A 16,816-nucleotide genomic window follows, 5' to 3' on the forward strand; every position below is an offset into this window, starting at 1 on the left:
CAGGGGTCAGCGGCAGACAAAGACCATAGTACCAAATCACTGATCTCCACTACCAAAAGAGGCGCTAGAGAGGGCATATTAAGGCGAGTAAAAAAAGCCCATTTATCAACTATGCTGGTGTCAACTCTGTTTTAAAACCTATTTCTGGGCAAATAAAAACCCTCAACCCATCTGCAGATTTTTTTTTTTTTATTAAAGAAACATAAAAACCCCTAATTTTTTGCCTCTGTGAGGCTAAATCAGCTTACGTTGTTGACTTTGGACCACAGCTGAGGTTTAAAGGGCGTTAGACATGGTGAACATCTGTCTGTGTTTCAACCTATGTAATATTTCCTAATCTGGCATTCCCTTGTCAGGTCAAGATAGGGTAAGATACCTGGTTCATAAGGGTCATTATGTTGTTTTTGTGTCCTGAAATGTTTATTCCAGTTCTTCTCCCTATATGTAGAAGTCAATGTGCTGCAAAAGAAAGTTGTTTTTTATTTTATTGTGGCAACAATTTCCTGTGAGCTGGGTCCCTGGCTGTATGCACCAAGTGATAACAGATCCCAGGGTGCATTTAGGTTTCAGAGCTGTCAAGATGCTCAGTAATTCTTCCTCCCTTGGAGTTCTCCCACAGAGAGATGGGAAGGAATCTTTACCCCATGCCAAGCCTTTTCCACCTCATGCAATTCCCCTTCTCTCCGTCTGCCATAAATCTATCTTCCACTCACGCACCCTGCCTCTGGGAGAGAATTGGGAGCGGAGGAAGGGGGGGGGGATTTGTCAGCTCCAGCTATGTGCTCCAGGCTAGCCAGCATCAGTGCGTGCTCTTAACTCTTTACAATCATGCAAGTCCACAAAACGGGTTCTAAAAGAGACTAATAAATGCTAATCGGCTAATCATGAGAAATCTCTAAAATAGGAACCATCTGTGAAATCTCTCGAAAATTACCCATGATAAGCACATAATATGCAGACTGAACAATTTCTGAAAAAGACTTGGTAGTCTTCGGTCATTCATTAGGGGCATTTTATTAAAGAACAGATCTCTAGGATTGCATTACACACAGATATTGATGTTTTTATCTAGGCATGTAAGCACCTATCCCTGCACACCTAGGAACACTTAATGTCTGCGGGCGGGCGGTGTAGCGGCACACTTCTCTGGTACTTACAAAGTCATGCCTTCTGATTGGAGATGTGGAGCAGCAGGTCTGGTATGTTGGGAAGTGGCCAGGACAGAGTGGCGTATGCATGGCCTGTGCAAGTTCAAGGCACATGAACACCACGTGATCTTTAGTGGCATTGCACTTGTTTGAACTAAGGGGGAGGGCATATCAAAGTAGACTGCTAGGTCAGTGAACCTTCAAGTTGTCAGTGCCCCAGTGATGTGCAGCAGATGAGTACCAGACCTCCTCCTACACCATCACAGCTGTGTAGGGTTGTTATTATAAAGCACTGCTTACACGGGGGTGATGAGATCTGTGTCAATTGTGCTGTTCACATATTTACAAAGTATACAGAGCAGCTATGAAGGTCATCTCCAAACTATATGTCTGGTGTCCTAAATGAAAAGCCTTAAAATTGAGACTGTAGTCTGATAACCGGCATCACAGCAGCCCGATTGGTTATTTTGTAAGGAACTAGTATTGGCCCTGGGTTGCATGCTTGATTCAGGTGTGCATTTCACATTCCTTCGTATCCAGGTTACAACACCTACTATGAGTTCATACTGCCAGGTTTATGTGTAAAAGAAAAATAGACTTACTAGTCAGATTTTCATAGAATAAATTCTGATTGGTTGCTATTGATTACTATGCCTAATAAGAACTTTCTATTGAATAAGGCAATGTGAGAAACTTCCGTAAGAAAGGGGGCATGGACTACATGTATGCAGGCTGACAGTGGGGTCCACATACTTGTCTGATATTGCATCTAGCCATTAGATTATCACACACTCCATAAAACAGCATTTCACCCTAAAAGGGAAGTCCTACTTTGTGTCCCCCCCCTTAACAGTTTTGGTAGGCCCCTGCTTTCACTTAACCTAGGTGAATCCACTAGGAGTTGGGCCCCCTGCAACCTCTTGGGGCACATCACAGGTCCCATTTTTTTTAGGAAATTATTAAGTATTAAGATAGACCTAGTCTTATATATTCAACAGGACACATTTAGAACCACAATATTTTTCACGTTTACATTTAGGCATGTGCTTTTGCAGAAAATAAATCAATATAATAAAAGAAATTCTACAGTAAATCCAAGTGTCATATCTCCCCACCTCCTGGATTTATTTTGGGCTCACCATACAGGTTACAATCGGACCATACAATCATTGTACAATCAACTTTAGATCTACAAAACATTTTTAATATGAGGACCTACTTAAACTAGCCAACCAATCTCTATACAGTCAGGTGGGACATTGCACTCTATGTAAGTTGATTGATCTGACAGAGATTGTACAATCAAATTATACCGTGTGTGGTGAACTTAAAGCAGAATTATACCCCAAAACAAAAATGTATTAAAGTTGCAGCTTAGCAATTCTTACATATGGAGTAAAATACAGCAGAGGTTAGTGTCCATCAGTAGCCTGTTTGGGAAGAAGGCGGTGTGGTGCACATTTCTGTGCATCATACAGCTTCCTTTTTATTTTTTTGCTAACTATATATTTGCAGGGCACACAAGTGACAGTTCATTCATGTCAATCTACAGGCACTGCTGTACAGTGACATGTGATCCAGCTTGGAAAGGTAAAATACAGCTGCATTTTATTGCACATCACTTCAGCTGTTTTCTATGTGTCCTAGCAGTGACTGTCATTCTTCCAGTGTGGAAAAACACCAGGTCTGGCCCAAAGTCTGTTATTTTTCAACTTATTTTAACAGACCAAGTTGTTCATATAAAGTAGCAGTCAGGGGGTTGAGACAAACCATTTGAAAGGGGTGCTTACAATGGTCAGCTTTTTATTAATTTATGTTAAATCTTTATCCCAAAAAAAGAAAAAAACAAGTTTGCTGTAACTGCCTATAAAATGTGTTACTGGAAGGATTCACTAGGTAAAATAAAGGAAAATAACACCACAGCAAAGATGCTCATGATGGGATCCACAGTGAAAACACAAAAAATAAGAGCGCTTTCTACAAGCGCACATCCCTCTCTGCTGCTCCTCTCTCACAGAATGGCTGAAATAGTTAATAATTTACTTGTTTTTCATGCCTTGTGGCCATTTGGGAGGGTCTCCTGAGGTTATCTTTAAAAAAGGCTTCTAACTTCAAATGCTCATAACTGCCGCTAAACTCGCGTAAACAAACATTTTTCATCGCCGGTTTCCAGCGTTCAGAAGAGGTTTTTAACTGGCCTGTATACATGAGCCCTAAGGATGGATAAGCTGCAATATAATAAAGTTTGTTTTTGGGTTTAATACCACTTTATGGTGCAAAGATGCAGCCTTTCCAATGTGCCACAATAAGTTCATCACAGAAAACATAATTATAAAGTATTACCAGGACAAATCAGACAAGGACTTTTAGAAAACAACTTGCTTCATAAGAATCTAATATTCGTTCAATTACCTAGTGTTGAGTGATTCCCAAATGCTTAAAAAATGTTAAATATGTCAGTAAAAGTGCTTTTTGGAAAAAAAAAAGGGGGGGGGTATTAGTTGCTGGGTTTGTGTCACCAGAGTGACAACAGAACTGGAGAGTGGCCAGCTTATCTCCAGTCTGACAATGTCACAAGAGTTTCAGGCTTGTCTCGCTATTTAGCTAGGGGAAAAAAAGTGTCTGGCAACAGGCCCCTCTGGGAGCCAGATAATCCCACCCTGTCAAGCCTGCACCAGACAGAAGAAAAACAACCGCAGTTTTTGTTTGCCAAACACTGATCCTATAGAAAGCCCCAGGACTCTCCCGCCCCTTACTGGAATCAACCGTTATTTACTAGTCCTCTGCCAGCGTCAACGGCAGAAGATCCGGTCCTGCCCAGACAATGATCTTTTATCTGGTGCTAAACAACAACCACATTCCCCTCTTCCCTCATGAAGTCTGGAGCAGAAAGGAGGAATTGCTCCCTTCCAGATGGAATTTATAGGTCAGAGCCAGATCTAGCTCCTCAGACACACTTGCTCCCTTCTCTCCTGCTCTTTCCCCCACCCAAACATGCTTTCTTCATCTTTTCCTCTGGCTTCCCTGGAAGACATCCAGGCCACACAGAGGTTGGGAGGATTTCCTGGAGTTATGCTGGACAGGAACCATGCAATCCCCACAACTGGCGTGTCTGTAGCTTTCCCCATGATGGGAAGGGTTAGCCAAAGTGCAAACCCCTTCGCTCACACATGTTCCCACAACGCTATGGCCCTTAATGCAATCCTACTGCAGAGACTGATCCTACACATCCTTCCAGAGCTCTGCGCCTAGTCATCCTTCCAAAGAGTGAGATTAACATCTTAAGACCATTTTGCTCTTGCCTAGAAACCAGAACTCCCTGTGTAACAACAGAGACTAAAGGGGGAAAAAAAAGAAAGGAAAACTCAGAGCCAGGAATTAGAAATTACACATAAATGGAGAAAATAAAATATCGACTTGAGTCATTTTCAGTCAAAGAAGGCTGCCAGATTCGGAGCACTGCAGATGACTATGAGCTAGAGTGGAAATTAAATAAATATTACCATATAAAAACACACCTGTTGACCTGATCTGAACCAACGTAAGAGCAAACTATTTTAACCAATGCAAATTTCCCCTGCTTCCGGCTAAGCTGTTGTTTGAAACAGATCCTACTAATTTCTTGATGAAATTGTCAGAAGACTTTACTTATTGTGACTAGTGCTATATCAAATAATTCAGACACATGGAATACAATAAAAAGTCAACTGCACAATGTTAGAGACAACCTTCAATAGTTTCAAGGGACACTTTCTGGAAGACCCCATAACACCCTTCTTTACAGCAGAATGTACTCTATATATAATGTACTATGTGTTCTGTGGTTATAATAAAGGTGCGGGTCCACAGAATCAAGTGAGCGAGGTGCCAAAGGCTTTAGAGATATTTATTGTACCTTTGATGCTAAGCAAAGTAACTATACATTTTTGCCTTACATTGAATTCCACACAAACATTTGAATGAATGTTAGATTAACAATGAAAGCAGCATAGTATGATGCAGTCTTTAGCTACCTGGAAAACACCTATGAATACAAACTAAAAACATCTTGCACAGGTACTGACAACTAAAAAAGAAAAGTATGCTGTAAAAGGAAAATACTTAAAGCAGACACTAAAAGAACAAAAATTACTTTTTGTGCCTTGTGCTGTCTAATCTGCCCCTCTCTAAATGGTAAAAAAACAAGGCTGATCTTGCCACCTTCTGTGTACCACTCTGTGAGCTGACCACGATATTCATGGCTACTGAGCCCTGATTACCGTGGTCTGCCTGCGTCACCATTAACTGCATATGGACTTTTTACTATATTAGATATTGTCTGGTGGATTTTATTTCATTAAAAATTATTGCACCTTGCAACCCAGGAACGCACAACAAATGCATCTGAAACAAAGCAAAATCGTGATTTTTGCTACAGAGTAGTGTGAAAGCACCCCCAAAAATCTTGCTTGTTGCATTTTTATTCAGTTTACAAAAAACCATACCAAAAACACACCTCCCTATTGAAATGCATTGAAAATGCAGCAAGATCACATCAATAACGCACCCATGTTACGTTATTTTATGCAGTTTTTGGCAGATATGTTTTGGCCACTGAAATTTTGTTGCAGCTCTAGTCTGGAGTGAACACTCTTTGTGTACCTCTGACGGCTCTCAAATGAAGAAGCTTCACATTATGTTCATCGCTTGATACTGAATATATATATATATATATATATATATATATATATATATATATATATATATATATATATTTTTTTTTTTCTCGTGTTTTTACTTTGATAATAAAGTAAGGTCAGCTTTTAGAAGGAGTGACGACACATTTAAAAAAAAAAAAAAACGGTGAAATTCACTGCTAGATAACCTTGGATTTTTATATTGTAATCTTTTGTGTGTGTGATTGTAAAAGTACTACTTCAAACACATTGTTATGAAAGATGGAGCTTAGCAAATTCTCAGTCCCAATGTGCTGTGCCTGTGTGCGTCAGGGCTCTTATAGCCTGCCCACACACCACTGCTTACTCACTGTGCACTTTCGCACATCACGCACCTCTCAATATGCACGCTGTACGGTCTTGCTGATGTCACTAAGCTGGCACCATTTCTCAAAATATACCCACAACACTTATACTACCATAGTTACCACTTTGTACTTTCATAAATGCCATTTATTAAACATAGAGGTGCATTTACATGTGGCTTTTTTTTTTACGTCATCTATCATGTACATTATTCATGTCTAAAGAATACCTGTCTGATTAGTTAAAAAAGAATGCCGAAATAGCAGAAGGAAAATGCTAGGAGAACAGGATAGTTCCCTTGCACACAGTACTTGGAATCTCCCGAGCTGCTGATCAAATAAGCACGCAGAAGTAATAGCCACCAAAAAGGCCACCTTCTGGGACAACGTATGCAGGGGAAACTCCCCATAATTTCAAAGGGATAAAAGCGATCTGGGGACAAGTGCAGGTTGGAAGGGAAGAACCTTTCCGGAGGAGAAGACCGAAACTCGATCTTGTAGCCGGATCGAATTACTTTGTGGACCCAATTGATCTGTACCAGAGAGGTCCAAAAATCTGTAAATCAGTGAAGACATCCCCCCACCCCAGATATGGGTGAGGGCGCTCCTTCATGCAGAGGAAGCCTTGTCCACAGGTCTAAAAGAGCCCCCCGTGGCTTTCCAGACCAGGTCTTCTTGGAACCTTCCTCAGCGCCTTATTCATGCATGGCTAGAGGAGCAGAGGAAACATCCTCACTGTGTAAGCACTCAGGGTGCATGGACGCAGACCCAGTAGGGTGACTCACGTCCGCGGCAGCCGAAACAGATTGAGGATCTGGTGGACAGATGAGGCAGAGGAAAAATATAATAATTAGGGAAGGGCCGCCGACCGCGATCCAGCAAGGGGGGATGCCGACCCAGGGTCCACGAATGGACCACCTATTGGATGCTGCAAAAAACAAGGGAGTCGCAGTCCGAGCCCCTCCATTAAGGTCCACACAATAGGAAATAGCCCCCTTAAAAGGGGGCCGCTTGCCGTGATGGGAAAGTGCAGGCAGGGTATCCTGATGGTCCCGCAGCACTTAAAGGGGCAGATGTCCTCCACAATAATGGCAGCACAGTTTTCTCACAGGAACAAAATAACAAAGATAGGAAAAAAAATGCATTTAAAAGGAAAAATATTGCCAGGACCAGAGATCCGAGCAAGGAACTAGGTCTCTACTCCTGACTAGGCAGAAACAAACTGAATGCCTATAGCTGAGTGTGGGTGTATACCCCCTGGGACTGCCCATAGGCGTAGTCAAGCTTTTTCCTACCTAGTGTCCTATTACTGTAGGGGGTAGTATAACCCAATGGTTAGGAAGAACCAGAAGCTGTGTCCATCAATGAACGAAAGAGAAATGGTGGCAAGGTAGGGACCTCTAGCTGACTAGCAGCCTAAGTTCTATTTTTGTGTGATGTGTGGAGGCTCTCAGAGCTCTCTTCACTGAGCATTGCACACAAGAACAGAGCTGAGGTTGTCAACCAGCTGGAGATCGCTCCCGTCACTATTTTTCTTTTGGTGTAAGAAAAAATTGTCAGAAGTGACTCATGCTGATAGCAGAGGAATAAAGAAGCAGACAGGAGTGACACTTAGTGCTCTTAATTGAGACAAATCCACACTATAGAGGGGCATGCTTTGTTCATTTTTCATGTCTGAGGTTTACAGCCACTTTAACCACTTCTGGGCCGGAAGGATTTATTTTAACTGACAATTGCGCGGTCGTGCAACTCTGTACCATAATAAAATTTATGTCCTTTATTTCTCACAAATCAAGCTTGCTTTTGGTGGTATTTGATCACCTTCGTGATTTTTTTTTTTTTTTGCGCTATAAACAAAAAAAAAACGACAATTCTGAAGAAAAACAAAAACACAATATTTTGTACTTTCTGCTTTAAGATTCCTAATAAAAAATAAAATGTTTTCATCATTTTAGGCCAATTTGTATTCTGCTACATATTTTTGGTAAAAGATATCCCAATAAGTGTATATTGATGGATTTGCGCATAAGGTATCGCGTCTACAAACTAGGGGAAAGATTTGTCATTTTTATTTCTTTATTTTACTAGTAATCGCGGCGATCAGCGATTTTTACCGGGACTGCCACATTGCGGCAGACAGATCGGACACCTAACTGACAATTTTGACACTTTTGGGGGGGACCAGTGACATTACTACAGTAATCAATGCTAGCTAAAAAATATGCACCGTTACTGTACTAATGACACTGGCAGGGAAGGGGTTAACACCAGGGGCGATCAAAGGGTTAAATGTGTCTCTAGGGGGTGCTTTCTAACTGTGTGGGGGATGGGCTTGCTGCATGAACACAGAGACCTGTGTTCCCAAATAAAAGGAACACAGGATCTCTGTGTTTATAACTGAAAGAACAGCGGTCTGCCGTTCTGTCTCCACAGGGAGCGATCGCGGGTGCCCGGCAGCAATCGTGGCCGCTGAACCCGCTGATCAGCTTCCCTTGTGACGAATAGGCGCGCGCCCCCACTGTCCCGGGACAGGTACGTCACTTTGCAGGACAGAGACGACCAGCCGCAGAGACGGCGGCTGGTTGGCAAGCGGTTAATCTGTGATTAGATGGCAGGCAGTGTGCATTGTGTGATTAGATGGCAGGCATAGTGAATTTGCAGGTATGAATGCACCTTTAGGAAGAGCCCAGCTTGCACAGACAAAACAGTAACTTCCAATTTGGTCAGTGGCAGTAGAGGCTCCAAGTGCTTTAAGCAGGCAGTAATGTAGGATATTGTTGCCAAGGAGACGGGCAAACAATTTAGTCTAGATGAGGTAGTTCACATCTGCCTCATGTGGATTTGGGTTTTCGCCTATTCAGTCAGTTACATCTTAACCAGTTCCAGACCGACCACTGCATTTATACTGCGGCCCGGCTGCGCAAAATAAGGTATAGGTACGGGATTTTGTGCAGGGGTTCTCAAGGGCAGGTGCGGGCTGCTGGAGTACCGCTCCCGCTGTGATTAGACACAGCAGGAGCCAATCAGTGAGTCCAGCGGCCGCAATGGCCGCCGGTCACCTGCGATCGTGCAGGGGAATGACAGAATGGCCGTTTGCCTATATAAATAAGGCAGACGACTGTTCTGTCACAGAGGAAGAGTGAGATCTTGTGTTTCAGATAAGCTGAAACAAAGATCTCTTTTTTCCTCTAGCACATCCATCCTCCACACCCCCCCTCCCTAGGAGCACCTTGATTACCCCTAGTGTTAGCCCCATCCCTGCCAGTGTCATTTATACAATAAAAGTGCTTTTTTTTTTTTTTTTTAGCACTGATCATTGTATTGGTGTCACTGGTCCCCAAAAAGTGTCACTTAGTGTCAGATTTTGTCCGTCACAATGTGGTAGTCCCGCTAAAAATCACTGAACGCCGCCATTGCTAGTAAAGACAATAAAAAAAATAAAAATGCCATAAATCTATCGCATAGTTTGTTGATGCTATAACTTTTGCGCAAATCAAAATACACTTATTAGGATTCTTTTTTTACCAAAAATATGTAGCAGAATACATATTGACCTAAATTGAGGAAACAATTAGATTTTTTAAATATCTTTATTGGGAACGTTTTATAGCAGAAAATATATATATTTATTTATTTTTTCCAAAATTACTGGTCTTTTTTTGTTCACAACACAAAAAATAAAAACCGCCAATACCACCAAAAGAAAGCTCTATTTGTGGGGGAAAAAAAATACATCAACTGGTCATTAAGGGGGTAAAACCTTCTGGAGCTGAAGTGGAAGAACTACGCATTTAAATAAACAGATCCCCCACCAGATGCCAACAATACCCCTTTATAACCTGTATGTACAACCTGATCCAGGAGCCTTAGTCTACACTGGGCATAGCAACACAATTGTTCCACCTTCCAGGACCTCATACAAATTCAGGCTTGCAGCAAAATCACTTTTTTCATTATAACCTATAGAAAAATGTTGTACGTGTGCAGTTCTACAGCTCTAATACCTGAAAAGAGGACCAAAGCACCTCCTGGTGTAGGCCGCATCTCCTTAATGGATGTGTTTGATAAACTTTGCAGCCTGGTTGTTTATAACCTCCTCCTGTGAAATTCCCTTGGCGGCGTCAAAGGCACCATCCCCTTCTATGAAGAACTAATAGGGGCAGAGTGGGAAATAAATTCTTGGAAGAACATGTAGCGGAGCTGCAAACTAAGTATGGTTTTCAATAAATCCATAAACATTGGGCTTACATGATAGAAGTCAGTGGTGTACAGAAAACCACTGCCCCTCCTCCAGTGCCATTTCTATATAAACTAATTTAAACTCTGATAATCTATAGAAAGGTTTATTCCTAATTTTAGGATTGGCTTTGTTATTTAAGCCATTTTTCAATTTATGTTTGCCTGCTCTTTAAACTAGTAGAACCATATGGAACATATGCAATGCTGAGTTATGTATTTAAAACATTAGGGTTCTGGAAATATGCACTTTATATAGATGCACACGGCTCAGAACTGCCCATAGGTTTCTCTGTACCTGTCTGTGAAGTGGGAGGTGTCCCGATGCTGCGGCAGGCCTTGCTTCCTCCGCTGGCTTGAGGAGTTACTTGAGGTGGGTATGTGAGCTTCCATGGCTCCTGGGTTTCTCGCCACAGCAGCTGCCACTTCTTGGCGTGCCCGCAACAGATCTGGAAAAAAAGAAGAGTAGATATTGTCTCAAGCTGAAACACCCGGGACTGAGGTAAGCTACTCACAAGGCATCTGCTGGCACAAATATCCTGCATCTTCCGCCCCCAAGTGACATCTTCTCCGGAACGCCTTACTCATCTCTCCATGTGCAGCAATCATTACCTGGCTGCTCACTAAGCTCATCCTGCTCTTTATCACTCTCTCGCTCCATATCTTGCCCTCTTTGTTCCGCTCTCTATTTTCCTTTTTAGCTTCTCTTCCTCCCCCTTTCTTGTTCCCTCTCTGAGTTCTGCACAATCAAAACCACATGTTTCACTTCCACTGGAGCTAGAGCCTTACGGTTAACTAGAAAACATATGCGGCCAAATGACTCACCCCTGGGTGGAGGGGGCTGAGCGAGGAGGTGGAAAGGGCCCAGTTTTCCTCACAGAGTGTCAAATAGGGCATTTCAGATAACCCATCGACCAGACAAATACAGTTAAAAATATATATAAAAATCCTGACTGGCAAGAATTTCCAGAGGTTTTTCAACCTCTCAGATGCACAGACTGAGGTTACTCAACAGGACCAAGTCCGATTCCTCACATGGGAAGTCAGCCAGGGACCAGAGTGGTTTGTTAGTTATCCCTCTATAGCAGAGATGAAACTGGAAATTCTCCAATCTAGACAGCCAGAGACATACTTACGTAAGTTGCTCCTGGATTAGTGCCTGCAGAATAGGTTATCTAAGTACCCACACACAGGTGAGTATCACAGAGACCACAGTAGAGCTGGGTGTACTGGCATGATATAAAACAGTGCAACTACTGCAATGCGATTTTAAAAAGATTTGCAGTGCGACTTTCCTTGCTTTTTGGATGTGGTTTGCATATTCAATGGGGCCAAATTGCACTGTAAATCACACCACATCATCAGGACCCTTTCCGAAATGGCATTGCAGCTGCACTGCATTGATGTGAACAGGCACTAGTGGAAGCAACGTTACTTCCACTGTCATGCGATTTAGTGTGACCCAAGTTGGATCTGAAATCACATCAGTGTGACCTAGGCCTACAGAAAGGTTGAGGATTCCCTAGGAATTGTTGATGGATTGTCTGCCCTGTAGCCACAGCCATGCTCTCTGCAACTCGCCAGAAGCAGCTGAGAGGACGTCACGCCCTCCCTCTGTTTGTACCTCTTTCCCCCATTCCCCTATCCACACACTTGATGTGGATGGGGGAATCACTCCTGTTGTGCTATTGTGTTCTAACAGCAGGAAGACTTCCCTGTCATCAAAAATACACTGATCAGTGTTGTCGGCAGATCAGCTTCTGTACAACCAGCCTGCCCATACATGAATTGAATTCAGCTGGTCCTTGCTGAACCAGCTGAATTTCTATCCATTTATGATCACCTTTAGTCTGCATTAGGTCACATTCAGAACACTAGACTTCTCCAGTAGATTAGAAGGTTTCCTCCATACCTCTATTGTTTATAGCTAATGCATATCTGACTAACTCCATGCATCCCTCTATATTCTTATCTTACAAGTCACCACATACTGAGACCCGTATGCAATAATCCTGTATGTACATAGCAGTGTCCAGAAGGAGGGCTGCAAACCTTTCTCCCTGATATCTTATTGTAAGCGGTTACTTATGGCTAGTCCAAGAATACTGTGATCTCAGTCTACCAAGGGCGCACTTCAAATGTAAGAACAATCTTATATACATGCCGATTTTTAAAAAGAACAAGAAAATCATTATCTTTTTGTGAAATTCATGATACAGGTGTAAAATATGAATATCAGTTCACATAAACCTCTCCTACCTCAAAATGTCACAGCGGAGTATAGCTAAGCCTGTAAAAATCTCATCATCAATAATACATAAATGATACGATCAGTGGGCACATTTAGATACTAATTTGGTAACTCTTGTGATACATGGGCTTTGTAAACCATTGTGATACTACAGAGAAAAGGGGATGCAACATGTAGTTTATGATGGTATCAGGTACTTACAAGATGCTACATTAAGGTACCGAATAAAGGTTCCTGTATGCAAATCCAAAACTCAGCTATTATGTGATGCAAAAGCCTCCTAAACAAAATAAAACTCCTTTACCTTCCCTGACAGAGCCATGTCCTCCTTCATTTATGTCTCACACGCTCCCCCTCCCAGACACTGCAGCTCACAGTGGGAGGGTTTTAGTGCGGTCCATCCAGATAGCAGTGGACAGAACTTACTGTGGCCAGGTGCTAACTGACAAGTTACAGGCTTGTGAATCAGCAGTAACAATACTGATAGCCATGTCCCTCTTCATCTTCTCATTCCAGTGTACTGCAAGCAGTCACAGCCTACATGGGAGCAGAAAATTACCTCTGAATTCAGGAGTAAAGCAGCATTGTTGCCAAATTTTCAGGGGTGAACTTTCCTGGCAGGATTGACAGGCATTTGTGGGACTTTACAAGAGGACTAAGTGTAACTGCAGATGTACTTAAGTTCTGCAGCTCAATATATATATTTTTTTTCTAACAAAAGGCCACAGTTCTATCATTCTCTCGTGAAAGGAAAGTGGAGTAAAGTTCTAACTGCTCATAGGTAATGATTTTCACAGCCCCTTATTTTAAAGAATTATCCTTTTTTTTAAAATAATCTTCGGTAAATACCACATTAAATGAACACAAATATCTGCTACATTGCGTTCTGCACGGAAAGGAACCATACACTAGTATAATGTGATCAGGATCACACATCACAATAACAAAGAAGCATAGAATGATTATAACAACTAGATACAGCTTTTATACAATTAAGACTGCTTGGGTAATTGCCTTTCTAGGGGTGCTGAGCCAGTTGCCTGGGGGTAAGGGCTTTGAGTTTGGCTAGGTCTGCCCGCCACAGATCCTGGCTCCTCAAGCTCCAGGTTACCAACTGTGTTCCTGGATGCCTAGCTATCTGTGAGATGCGCTGTGTAGATGAGATATGGCAGCTCAGCCTGGGGGGGCTTCCCGGCTGCTGTGCTTGGCAGAGTCACGGGGGGTGTCATAGCCTGTCAGAGCTGGCAGCTTCAGGAACACAAGCCACAGAGATGGGAGGGTGAGCGGGGGCCATCAGTAAATTTAAAGGAAGCCGGAATTATTCAGCAAGCTAAAATTGTCTGACCACCCAGAGATAAGAATCAGCGCTCTATTTGCCTGTCTTAAAGAACCCTATCCTTTCTTTCATATTTGGCACAAAATCTCAGAACAAAGCAGACATTTTTTAAAGAAATATCTATAATGAACACATTATTAATGAATAATACTATACTGTTTTCCCAAAACATCAATTTGAAGCTACATAAAGGAAAACAACAATAATATAACTTATTAAAAAAGGAAAAAACTTTCTAACCTTTATTAGAAAAGGCTATAACCTAACAAGAAATTAAAATCCTCTACATCTATTATAATTCTTGCTTACCCATTACCATCCATTTATAACCAAATGCAAACAGCTATGGTCTTAGAACTACCCAGGGATGTATATGCCATTAGGCATTGTAGACGTGGTCCTTTAGGTGGCAAGAGGACACGTGGATTTTCTCTGTTTTGCTACACACGTCCTCATAATAAGTGATACAGAAACAGTAATTATATAAGCTACACAATATTCTAAAACTGTCCATACACAGTTACATTTTTTTTTTAGTTCATCCTGCAGGCTGAACAGATTCCTCCATCCACGCTAAACAAGATATACAAATCTCTCTGCTAAGCTGTTGTATTGTTCTGACAGCTGCCTGCAGCAGTTGTCAGAATACCTGAACAGCAGCTGCATCTGATTGGATGCAGGCACTGTTCATACAAAATGTTTCCAGTAGGCTCCTTCAGCAAGTCCATGAACTATCAACTTTTGTTGACTGAGCAAATTCCTGATGAACAGCCCTGATCCAGTGCATGGCCAACATAAGCCAGGTTGGGCCTTTAATAAAATGATCTGTGTAAGGGTCTGTGTCAACAGGCCTTTATTCACTTCAAATGGGTTTTGCATTCCCATTAAAGTCTATAGGAATGCAAAACATGCTTGTACCAAGTCAAATGCAGGTCAGAGGTAGATCAGCTGCAGGTCATCTGCACCTCTCAATTTCTGAATGATCTCTGAATCATCTGATGCCATTAACAAAGACCAAAGCTCATTGACACAGGCCCTTAAAAAGGTGATCCATGTAATTGGGATTCTATGTTAGACACTAAAGATTGTGTCTACAGGTTCAAATATGGCCCTGAAAGTGCTCCAAAGCAGCCCTCCCAGAAATGTTCTTAGCTGTTTGAGGTCCTCACCAATATCATCTGCATACACAGGAGTTACATCATCACTGGCTGCCCATTGGGTAAACAAAGAAGATAGTGGATGTAGAAGAAGATGGTAGCGACTGTGATGAAGTGGAAATGGGGAGCTTGCATCATTGGAAGAGAGCACACCTAGAGGTAACTGTGCAATAATGTGCTATGCATACTTGCACATAATGGAACATTTTGAAATTACATTAGCATGTTAACGCTTATATAAAATTGAATTATTGGGCTTAGATTTACTGTGTTAATCATTCTCCTACAAAAGCTGTGATCATTTAGTTACAGGATGTGTTCTGACATAACAGCTTGTGTAATTCTTATCTCATACGCTGCCTCCTGCAATTCTCCTGACCATGGTCCTCCATGCTAGAGCTATGCTAGCTATACATGCTAGGATGCAATGCGTTCCTAGAATACAATGGCAGTGCAGCCACAGATGAAACAACAATATAATATGGGGCAAGGTGAGGAGGATGTGGTGCTGCATCATTTGAGATGTTTTAGGCTTATACAAAGAATGAAGGTGCCAGACATAGCAGGTTTACATATACAGCACAAAGATGGCATGGAAATCTACACAATCTAACCGATTTTAGGAAATTATATAAAGTGCTTTCGTTTTTTCAAAGAATTATACTGTAAAAAGAGAGCAAAAAATGGTGCTGCAGTCTACATGAAGTATAAGCTTCATGGCATAAGGAATTTGGCAATATACATCTCAAATAAAATGTATCTATTGCATGGGCACACTATGGATAGTCATTCTTAAAACCTAAGCAACTCTAAGCATACAGTGTGTATATATATATATATACAGTATATATATATATCTCGCCTGGTAATGTCATCATGGGATGACACAATGGTTTTCACAACATCTGAATGGTCTCACATCTACTAAAACCTTACTGGTTCACCAGCTAGTCGGAAACTCATCAAGCCTCCACCTTGTCACCAATATTAAAAAATAATATATTCCCCAAGGCCAACTTTGATTACAGCTCGAGCTTCCCGTGAATGTCATCCTGCAATGTCCTACCCCTGTTCTTCCTTCTTTATTCAATAAAGCTTACAAAGAGCCATGAGACGGTACTAACTGCAGCAATCCCTACCAACCAATCAGATTTCAATCTGCTGTAGTGAGTTTAGGGTAAGGTTTGATTGCTGCTTGTTGCTCTTCACTTTACGGATAAAGCTTGTATGTTTTCCTTACTACAGGCCAAATCCACCCAACAGGTTCACATTTTCCCTGGATGTTGGCATGTAAGCATCATTTTTTTTATATCTGGAATTCACTGGCAAGATATTCCCACAAATTACTAGTTTTACCCAAATACTGCAATACTATCAGTAGAAAATAATGGTGTTATTCTTCTCCAAAGGATTTTCTTTAATGGGGCATCAACCTGCCAAACGATGATACCTACCTTACGTGTAGTGGGCAGACATGAACTAATATGCAACCCACCAATTCAGTATTGGTTAGACATGTCAGTCAAGCTAAATCAGGTAACAAATTGAACATTTTACCATGCAGGGATTCAAAGTTGAACTCCAAGCATAAATATACAAATTGATGCAACACTGTATTCATGAATATAATACTATATATATATATATATATAATTATTTTTTTTTTTA

The 16,816-nt window shown here is 41.6% G+C and overlaps 1 protein-coding gene across 6 annotated transcripts in view; it reads right to left on the reverse strand.

Annotated features, from left to right (window-relative positions):
* The window catches only part of SAMD11 (sterile alpha motif domain containing 11), a 257,130-nt gene that overhangs the window by 36,951 nt on the left and 203,363 nt on the right, over window positions 1-16,816 (reverse strand). For all 6 annotated transcript variants that reach the window (XM_082274532.1, XM_082274531.1, XM_082274534.1 and 3 more), the window contains exon 8: window positions 10,703-10,853. In XM_082274532.1, the coding sequence (XP_082130658.1) occupies window positions 10,703-10,853 (151 nt within the window). The remainder of the gene's footprint in view (window positions 1-10,702; window positions 10,854-16,816) is intronic.

This window comes from Pelophylax lessonae (assembly GCF_965119305.1).
Source record: "Pelophylax lessonae genome assembly, chromosome: 12".
NCBI lineage: Eukaryota > Metazoa > Chordata > Amphibia > Anura > Ranidae > Pelophylax > Pelophylax lessonae.